At 46.6% G+C, this 10,755-nt stretch overlaps 1 protein-coding gene across 2 annotated transcripts; it reads left to right on the plus strand.

The window, feature by feature from the left end:
* The first annotated feature begins 6,930 nt into the window (after positions 1 to 6,930).
* On the plus strand, positions 6,931 to 10,231 carry LOC125530690 (COBRA-like protein 3). 2 transcript variants are annotated; one of them, XM_087528972.1, is made up of 6 exons: positions 6,931 to 7,191; positions 7,796 to 7,875; positions 8,130 to 8,586; positions 9,038 to 9,197; positions 9,285 to 9,565; positions 9,671 to 10,231. In XM_087528972.1, the coding sequence occupies exons 1-6, from the start codon at positions 7,122 to 7,124 to the stop codon at positions 9,964 to 9,966; spliced, it is 1,344 nt and encodes a 447-aa protein (XP_087385098.1). In that variant the 5' UTR covers positions 6,931 to 7,121; the 3' UTR covers positions 9,967 to 10,231. The 2 variants fall into 2 exon arrangements, with proteins under 2 accessions (XP_087385098.1, XP_087385097.1); XM_087528971.1 differs by lacking the exon at positions 7,796 to 7,875.
* Positions 10,232 to 10,755: the final 524 nt, after the last annotated feature.

Consider the following 10,755-nt stretch of genomic DNA (forward strand, 5'->3'; position numbering starts at 1 on the left):
GCTCGAAACTGACAAGACATTGCGCCACATCACTCCTTAGCCTTGGTACGATTTCTGGATCGATCACCTTCTGAGAGATTGCATTGAGGAATGCACATAGCTTCACAATGGTTAATCGGACGTTTTCCGGTAGAAGCCCCCTCAATGCAACCAAAAACAGTTGCGTCATAATCACGTGGCAGTCATGAGACTTTAGGTTCTGAAACTTTTTCTCTGGCATATTTATTATTCCCTTTATATTCGACGAGAAGCCAGTAGTGACCTTCATACTGAGTAGGCATTCAAAGAAGATTTCTTTCTCTTCTTTCGTAAGAGCGTAGCTGGCAGGACCTTTATACTGCTTCGGAGGCATGCCGTCTTTTTCGTGCAAACATTGCAGGTCCTCTCGTGCCTCAGGTGTATCTTTTGTCTTCCCATACACGCCCAAGAAGCCTAGCAGGTTCACGCAAAGGTTCTTCGTCACGTGCATCACGTCGATTGAGGAGCGGACCTCTAGGTCTTTCCAGTAGGGTAGGTCCCAAAATATAGACTTCTTCTTCCACATGGGTGCGTGTCCCTCAGCGTCATTCGAAATAGCTAGTCCATCGGGACCCTTTCCAAAGATTACGTAGTGTAAATCATTGACCATAGCAAGCACGTGATCACCGGTGCGCATGGCGGGCTTCTTCCGGTGATCTGCCTCGCCTTTGAAATGCTTGCCTTTCTTTCGACATTGATGGTTGGTCGGAAGAAATCGACGATGGCCCAGGTACACATTCTTCCTGCATTTGTCCAGGTATATACTTTCAGTGTCATCTAAACAGTGCGTGCATGCGTGGTATCATTTGTTTGTCTGTCCTGAAAGGTTACTGAGAGCGGGCCAATCGTTGATGGTCACGAACAGCAACGCCTTAAGGTTAAATTCCTCCTGTCTGTGCTCATCCCACGTACGTACACCGTTTCCATTCCACAGCTGTAAAAGTTCTTCAACTAATGGCCTTAGGTACACATCAATTTCGTTGCCGGGTTGCTTAGGGCCTTGGATGAGAACTGGCATCATAATGAACTTCCGTTTCATGCACATCCAAGAAGGAAGGTTATACATACATAGAGTCACGGGCCAGGTGCTGTGATTGCTGCTCTGCTCCCCGAAAGGATTAATGCCATCCGCGCTTAAAGCAAACCATACATTCCTTGGGTCCTTTGCAAACTCATCCCAGTACTTTCTCTCGATTTTTCTCCACTGCGACCCGTCAGCGGGTGCTCTCAACTTCCCATCTTTCTTTCGGTTCTCACTGTGCCATCGCATCAACTTGGCATGCTCTTCGTTTCTGAACAGACGTTTCAACCGTGGTATTATAGGAGCATACCACATCACCTTCGCAGGAACCCTCTTCCTGAGGGCCTCGCCGTCAATATCATCAGGGTCATCTCGTCTGATCTTATACCGCAACGCACCGCATACCGGGCATGCGTTCAGATCCTTGTATGCACCGCGGTAGAGGATGCAGTCATTAGGGCATGCATGTATCTTCTCCACCTCCAATCCTAGAGGGCATACGACCTTCTTTGCTGCGTATGTACTGTCGAGCAATTCGTTATCCTTTGGAAGCTTCTTCTTCAATATTTTCAGTAGCTTCTCAAATCCTTTGTCAGCCATAGCATTCTTTGACTTCCACTGCAGCAATTCCAGTACGGTACCGAGCTTTGTGTTGCCATCTTCGCAATTGGGGTATAACCCTTTTTTGTGATCCTCTAACATGCGATCGAACTTCAGCTTCTCCTTTTGACTAATGCATTGCGTCATTGCATCGACAATGACCCGGCGGAGATCATCATCATCGGGCACATCGTCTGGTTCCTCTTGATCTTCAGCAGCTTCACCCGTGGCAGCATCATTGGGCACATCGTCTGGTTCCTCTTGATCTTCACCAGCTCCTCCCGTTGCAGCATCACCGTATTCAGGGGGCGCATAGTTGTCATCGTACTCTTCTTCTTCGCCGTCTTCCATCATAACCCCTATTTCTCCGTGCCTCGTCCAAACATTATAGTGTGGCACGAAACCCTTGTAAAGCAGGTGGGAGTGAAGGATTTTCCGGTTAGAGTAAGACCTCGTATTCCCACATTCAGTGCATGGACAACACATAAAACCATTCTGCTTGTTTGCCTCAGCCGCATCGAGAAACTCATGAACGCCCTTAATGTACTCGCGGGTGTGTCTGTCACCGTACATCCATTGCCGGTTCATCTGCGTGCATTATATATAATTAAATGTCCAAATTAATAGAAGTTCATCATCACATTAAAACCAAAGTGCATACATAGTTCTCATCTAACAACATATAGCTCTCCAGAGCATCTAATTAATTAAACCATACATTGAAACTATGTAAAACATTTCAATGCGAAAACAAATGCGATCATAATCGCAACCAAGGTAACAATTGATCCAACGGCATAATGATACCAAGCCTCGGTATGAATGGCATATTTTCTAATCTTTCTAATCTTCAAGCGCATTGCATCCATCTTGATCTTGTGATCATCGACGACATCCGCAACATGCAACTCCAATATCATCTTCTCCTCCTCAATTTTTTTTATTTTTTCCTTCAACAAATTGTTTTCTTCTTCAACTAAATTTAACCTCTCGACAATAGGGTCGGTTGGCATTTCCGATTCACATACATCCTAGATAAATAAAATCTATGTCACGTTGGTCGGCATAATTTTCATAAACAATAAATGAACCAATAGTTATAAAGATAATATACATACCAAATCCGAATCATAGACAGGACGAGGGCCGACGGGGGCGGATACCAAAACCATCGCACTATATAAGATGCAATAATAAATGTAAGAAAATGATACAAGCATCTATCTAAACATACAAGTAAAAATATTTTTCCTTTCAGAAAGAAGATAAGAACAAGAGGCTCACCACGGTGGTGTCGGTGATGAGATCGGCGCGGGTGATCGACGGCGGTGAAGACGGGGACGGGGCGTGACGGACCGCTAAATCTAGACAAATCTCGAGGAAAATGGAGTTTGGAGGTCGAGCTTCGAGAGGAGAAAGCTTAAGTAGTGTGGCTCGGGCATTCCATCGAACACCTCATGTGCATAGGAGGTGAGCTAGAGCACCACAAAGCCCTCTCCCCCTCGGCCAGAAAAAACAGAGCACTGTGCTCTGCTCTTGCGCGAGGGGGTATATATAGGCACCTCATTGGTCCCGGTTGGTGGCATGAACCGGGACTAAAGGGGAGCCTTTGGTCCCGGTTCAAGCCACCAACCGGGACCAATGGTGGTGGGCCAGGAGCGAGACCCATTGGTCCCGGTTCGTCCCACCAACCGGGACCAAAAGGTCCAGACGAACCGGGACCAATGGCCCACGTGGCCCGGCCGGCCCCCTGGGCTCACGAACCGGGACCAATGCCCACATTGGTCCCGGTTCTACACTGAACCGGGACTAATGGGCTGAGCCGGCCTGGACCATAGCCCTGTTTTCTACTAGTGATGTGAAGCTGTGTTGTTGTTGACTTTGTCCATATCCGCATGTCTTTTAACTATAGTGTCCAGCTAGACTTCATGCACAGTAGCCTACTAGAACTAGGATGATCACAGACCTGTGAAGGGTAATTGCACTGCCGCAATGCCCGTGACCTGTTTTACGGCTGACGACGGCACGGATCCCTGCACGTACGGGCGGCCAAGATAACGCGACCGGGGTGCGTAAGCTTCCCAGAATGATTTCGGAGAAGAGAGGGGCGAATGAAGGAAGACGGCAACGGTTATCTGCGACCTAGGCTGGCTTGGATTAGGGCCTCATGGGCTGGTTTGTGGCATGTCTTCCAATTTTTTTGGTTTTTGCACCTGCATTTGATTTGTTCCACTTGAATTATCCGGATCAGGCCCTTTGCACAGCCGGGAGTTGCATTACAAGTTTGCAAATTGTTTCGAGTTGCCGGTGCAAGGTTCCCCTCTGCTTGCTGTTCCATGGCAATGTCGCCGTTCCAAGAACAAGGATGCCGGCAAGTTCTTGGACGGTATCTCTGTCAGCGACAAGGGCGGGCACCATCACGGAGGAGCAGTGTGCTCTGTTTTCCTTCCTGCATAGCCACTGGCAGAAAAACCGCCATGGAGGTACTGTCCGGAAGAGTGCGATGTTTCTGTCTGTGGTATCTTCAGGTTGGAATTTCTAATTTCCGCTGCATGTAGTTTTGGTTCAGCCTAACACAAATCTCCCATTAGTTTATATTCCTGATGATTTGGTCAGCTGAAAACCGCTTTGTTGGGCGATTTTCCGTGTACCATCAGATCAGCCCAGTGATTTTAAGGTATCTAATTAAGTGCAATCCTTGTCTGAAGCTCACCGCAGCAGTTGCGTCATTTTCTCCACCGTGTGGTGCAGACCAAGGCAGCAGATTATTTTTGTATCTAAATTTATTTCTGTTCTTATAAGCAGGATCCAAGTTAGTTTTGGGAATTCAGAAATCTATGTGATAGGCACCTGTTTTTTTGTCCACCGACACCGACAACCGTTTGCTCACTTCTTTTGCTCATGTCAGTGCCCATGGATTGTAGCAACAACTTCTTGGCAGCACACCTACCTGTGCACGGCTTACTAAAATGGGTCTGGGTGTGTGTATATTTATGCACCATCGTCCACTACTATCCACTTATCCTAAAAAAGATTCTACTATTACTTTCTGCAAAAAGTTATCTTATATTCTAAAAAAGGAAAAAAAATAGATTGGTCCCTGGGCTACACGTAGCCCCTTTTTGAAAGAAAAACATATTTTTTTGGATCCAAAAAGAATTGCTTATGTGAAATATGTACACCGTTTTTTTGGGGGGTTGGGAAAGAGCAAGGTTCTATATCAAGATTATAAGAAAAAACTGTGAAAGAAAATAAAAATACAGTCCATTGACATTTCTCTATCCTCTCGTTTTTGCACATGCTGATGGCGTGCCTATGTTATTGCAACTGGAGTTCTTAGTAGTCGTCGGCAGTGGCGGAGGTAGAGGGTGGACAGGGTGGGCCATGCCCACCCTGGGATTTTTTGAATAGCTTTATAGCATAGTAAAAAAGGTAAAAAAAATATTAAGAAAAGTATTTTATATGAACAGTTATATTGTTGGCTCACCCTGACCTATTGGGCTAGATCCGCTACTGGTCGTCGGAACAAGAAAATTGCATCTACACATGTAATCGGATTGTCTGGTCCTTGCTGGAATGCGTCGGCGACATCGACTCCGAAGGATCTGTGGCCTGGCCCGGAGAAGAAGACGGTCTAGGTGATGGCGGCAGTTGGATGCTGAAATTTGGGTCTGCCAAAACCCGTTGGGTTCCAAATATAGGGACAAGTGGGGTGGTTCTAAAGGCATGGTAAAGTGTTTATAGAGTTATATGCAATTATATGAGATGGTGAGAAGTGGTTAACTCACTAAAAATATATTTTAATGGGTTATAACTTTCTTTGAGATGGTGCAGAGGGGAGGGGCAGAGGGGGTGAATATATGATACCACCACTCAAATAAACTGAATATTAGATGGGGTGGGGAGCTACAAATACACGATACCATCACTCAAATGCTCCCATAATCCCAATTTGAAAAGGCAAATTTAGCAGTTCCAAATAATTCTAGATTTATTGTGAATGTTCACAACTCATGTCTACGACTTCAAAAAAGTTCAAATTGAAATTAGAAATAGACAAAGAGAGGAAAAAAGACAAATCCAACATGAATAGCTTCAATAGTCAAAAATGACATTATTTACATCTAGATTTGTCTATTATTTTTATTTGTATTCTGAATTTGAATCTGAAAGTTTTAGTGTTTGTAGAAATATGTGTTGTGTTTCTGATTTTTCTTTACATATCTAAATTTTCACATGAAAGTTTGGGATCATGCAAAACAGTGAAACATACACACCAAGCTTTCCCATTCCTAACACTAAAAATATGGTTAGACCCTTACCATTTGTGATTGGTGCTACGAGAGAACAATAGAGGCCGGGACACATCTATCTCTTCAGAGCAACCTCTTTTAGATTCCTAAGGCCACACTTGCAATAAGATATCATCTGCTTTGGGTTTTTTGTTATCTCATTTGAGAAATTTTTAGAAAACATTTTTCATTTTCAGACATACCTAGGCAAGGTTGGAATAATTCTTTTTTTTTAAAGTGAGTCTATTCCATTTATGGGACTTCTGTGTCATGAGGTCGAGGATGCCATGTTCAAGGGGTCCAAGAAACATCTCTGGGTAACTCGTGCCTCAGACCCTTTTGACCTCGTGCACATGGGGTTGAGGCCATTTTTCTCTCTAGACATCACATGTCCACGGGTCCCTAACCCCCTGCACATGGGTGTAGCATTCATCTCTCATGTGCCCATGTGCCCATAGGGTCCTTAACCCTATGCCCACGGGGTCCCTGACCCTGCACATGGGTGTAGCATCCATCTCTCATGTGTTCATGTGCCTATAGGGTCCTTAACCCAATGCTTACGGGTCCCTAAGGTCGCAACAGTCATTTTGGGAGGGGGTAATAAATACCCATCCATCTTTCATCTCACGGGTCTGGGCGGAGGTTTTGGGGCAAGCATTGGATGGCCGGCCCATGTCGACGTACGCGGGCAAATGCTATGCCCGTTTCGAGGGCCGGTGTTGGAGACGCTCTAGACGGGTGTACTCTCTTTTAAAGCTGGATCAAATTAGGTCGAAAAATTTATACTGTATCTGTTTTTGTCACCGACAACAATTTAAAACAGGCTAAATATACACCAGCCTAACTAATTTCCTCCTGGGGTCGTTGCGCACCAGCTTCTAGGCCCTTCGGGACCTTCCTTGGAACCCTTTCTGGAAAGAGCGTTCCGGTCAGAAACAGGCTGTGGCGAGGGTGTGCCGTCACCGTCTGCCCGCCCCTCAACGCGATAAAGTACCGCTCACTCCTATTCCCACCCCCACCCCCACCGGACGGACGGAAGTCACGGCGCGCCTCCGTGTCTCGTCGCAGCCCACCACCTGTCCTCTGCCCGCTGTCCGCCTCCCGCCCCAGATCTCCACCTCCCCCCACCTCCGTCCGCTCCGACTGGAGCAGTGGCCTGTGGAGCAGAGAGAGTGTGGGCGGGGCACGAAATGGCGGCGCTTTCTGGCTGCGCCCTGCTGCTCGCGGCGGCGCTGCTCCTCTCCGCGCCGGCCGCCACAGGTGCGGCTCCCCTCCTCCGTCCTCTGATTCGGTTCTGCTCGCGCGCGTGCGGATGGGTGGGTGGATGCCTGCTGCCCCCGTCTCGTCGGTCCTGTCGGTGTCTGTCCCGCTGGGTTACCAATTCAGCTCGTTTCTTGCACGCTGCTGCTGTCTTGAGCTTCAAGCTTCAAGCTGACTCTTAAGTGGATTGGTTAGTTAGTAAAAACATCCTTGCGCCGAGCTCTGATCTGTTCACAGCTGAAGCGAAATACACTAGTAGTTAGTTAGTAAAAACATCTCAGTCAAGTGTGTCTGCTGTGCTGCTAGATTAAAACAACTTGAGCCGCACTGTAGAATAGATAGACCCTGCTACTGTCTTGAGCTTCAAGCTGATTCTTAAGCGAATTAGTTGGTTGAAACATCCTCGCGCCGATGTGTTCGCAACTGAAGTGAATTACAGACAGTTACTTAGTTAGTTAGCTAGAACGTCTCAGTCAACTGCGTTTGTTGTGCTGGTAAAAAGAACCTGATTTGCAGGATACATTCCTGCAGATTGGAACAAGCATGTGTTCGTTGTGCATCTGACGTGCCAATTAACCCTCTTACTTCCTTCTTGTTCTCGCAGAGGCGTACGATTCGCTAGATCCGAACGGGAACATCACCATAAAATGGGATCTTAAAGAGTGGACTCCTGATGGTTATGTTGTGAGTAGCACTTCAACATCTGTCTGTCTCTCATCCCAAACTATGAATTAGGCCAGCATTGATTTTTACCGAGGTTTTGATGACCTCAACAAGTAAGTAGCATGGCCAGTGACCGGCTACATACAAACAAACTCTGCTACAAGCAATATATATAGTGGACTACTCGACTCAAAAGTGATTGTGCATTCATATCTGCTCACCCTGTACCTGTGTGTGTCATGATTTTCTTCTTCTTCCAAACTTGTCATGCACAGGCAATGGTCACAATATACAACTACCAGCAGTTCCGGCACATATCTGCGCCCGGGTGGCAGCTGGGGTGGACCTGGGCCAAGAAGGAGGTCATCTGGTCCATGGTGGGGGCTCAGACCACCGAGCAGGGCGACTGCTCCAAGTTCAAGACCAACCCTCCCCATTGCTGCAAGAGAGATCCCACCGTCATCGATCTTCTCCCGGGGACGCCGTACAAAGACCAAGTCGGCAACTGCTGCAAGGGAGGGGTTATAAGCACGTTTAACCAGGACCCGGCAAATGCCGCCTCCTCCTTCCAGATCAGTGTAGGCCTTTCTGGGACTACCAATAAGACGGTTAAGCTGCCCAGAAACTTCACTCTTAAGACCCCGGGCCCGGGCTACACATGCGGCCGTGCTACTGTTGTGAGGCCCACCAAGTTTCTCATCGGTGACGGGCGCAGGACGACCCAAGCTCTTAGTAAGTTGCCCACCTATTGCCCCTCGCCGCTTGCTATCTATCAATTGCTTCAACACTTACTACTAGTTTAGCATGTTTCTGCTCCTTAATAGTCATGAATGAATGCTATGTTATAGTAATATGTGTAGGATTAGTAAAAGGATTCAAACCATTCAAATGAGAAGTGATACATTCTCTAAGGGACATGAGTTCATGTTCATCACCTAGGATCGAATTCAGCTCATATTTACTTACCTATTTTAGCCAGTTTTGTTCTCTTGCAAATATTGCATGTCTAATGCAGGAAGCATCGGATTGGTTCCACATATGTTTTTTATGTTTTGTTGCTGTTAATTTTTATTTATCAAGAGGGGTTTCCCCCCTCCCCATTTTTATTAAAAACGGGGCATTGTTGCTGTTGATTTTCTTTATTTATTAGTGGGGTTCTAACCAAGAAATTCTCTATTCACAGTGACATGGAATGTAACCTGCACCTACTCCCAGTTTCTTGCTCAGAAGACCCCAACCTGCTGCGTAGCTCTCTCGTCGTTTTATAACAACACTATTGTGGGCTGCCCAACATGCTCTTGCGGCTGCCAAAACAATAACACTCATCCAGGGAGCTGTGTAAAGTGAGTTAGCAAAATTGTTCACTCTTTACCGCCTGTTAAGGTTTTAATTTTCCGCAAAATTCCTTATGAATCCTATGCACTTTGCAGTCCCAACTCACCTTATTTACAATCCGCCATCGATGGCCCTGGCAAGTACACCGGCCAGCCTCTTGTCCAGTGCACTTCCCACATGTGCCCGGTAAAAGTGCACTGGCATGTGAAGCTCAACTACAAGGACTACTGGAGAGTCAAAGTAACCATCACAAACTTCAACTACCGCATGAATTACACAGATTGGAACCTGGTTGTCCAGCATCCCAACTTCAACAACATCACAAAGCTCTTCAGTTTCAACTACAAGCCGCTCTCCCCGTACGGAGGCCGCATAAGTAAGTTAATTAGTCGCCTTGTGAGCCGTCTGTGTTTAACTGGTTTCTGAGCCGAAACCCTCCTGTCTGATGATGGAGTTTAATTGCTCCCTCTCTGTGTTTCAGACGACAGCGCGATGTTCTGGGGAATGAAGTTCTACAATGATCTGCTCAACCAAGCCGGTCCGTTCGGAAACGCGCAGACGGAGATACTTCTGCAGAAGGACCCGGAGACCTTCACCTTCGAGAAAGGGTGGGCCTTTCCGCGGCGTGTCTACTTCAACGGCGACAACTGCGTCATGCCGCCTCCCGACGCCTATCCGTGGCTGCCTAACGCGAGCCCTCCGATGAAGCAACCATGGACGCTCGAGCTCTTGGTGTTCTGGACCGCGCTGGCCGCCCTGCTGGGCTACTATGTCTGATGAGCGGTGTCGGCGAGCTTCTGTCGGGTTCCACGAGGTGCGCGGCGAAGGGTCATCTGTTCATTCGGTTCCACAGTTGCATATAAGAGACGGGGTGAGGAATGCTGATGTGTGTATATGTGTTCTGCTAAGTTAAATAGGGCCAAAAATTGTAGTGGCCGCAAAGCTTTGGTGAACTGATCAATTGAATTGTATGGCTGTAGTAAATTAAATGTATGAGTTACATAATTATGCTTGGGTGAAATGGAGGGGATGCTGTTGGTCAGATGATCTAGCATTGTTTTGCTGACCCCTCTGTTGTTGCTGGAAGCAAGTTGCTGAGCTGATTCATTTTGATCTTTAGTGCTAGCTAGAGACCATATGAATCAGAAGACTTTGTACAACTCCGTAGGGCATGCTACGGCAACACAACCTACGCTTGCTGCTTGCTGCTTGCTGGTTTCTTCATCATCTAATCCACAATATATCGAATGAAACTGCTTCAGATTTCTTTTCAGGGAGACTATTGTTCCACTCACTTGCCACTACTTTTGCAATGAAGGGGGTTTTATTAACTCAGACATGTAGCATTGAGCGGAAACAAAGCCTACTTTTTCAATCAAGGGTGTTTTATTAACTCAAAATGTATGTAGCATCGAGTAGATACAAAGCATATTGAGCGACACGTAGCCTCTACACAGATAGATAAGATGCATAAAAGCCAATAGACTATAGTAAGTTAAATGTATGAGTTACATAATGATGCTTGGGTGAAATGGTGAGGATGTTGTTGGTCAGATGATCTAGCAA

The sequence above is a fragment of the Triticum urartu genome, chromosome 6A (genome assembly GCF_056163025.1).
Source record: "Triticum urartu cultivar PI428250 chromosome 6A, HENAU_Tu73, whole genome shotgun sequence".
Classification (NCBI taxonomy): Eukaryota; Viridiplantae; Streptophyta; class Magnoliopsida; order Poales; family Poaceae; genus Triticum; species Triticum urartu.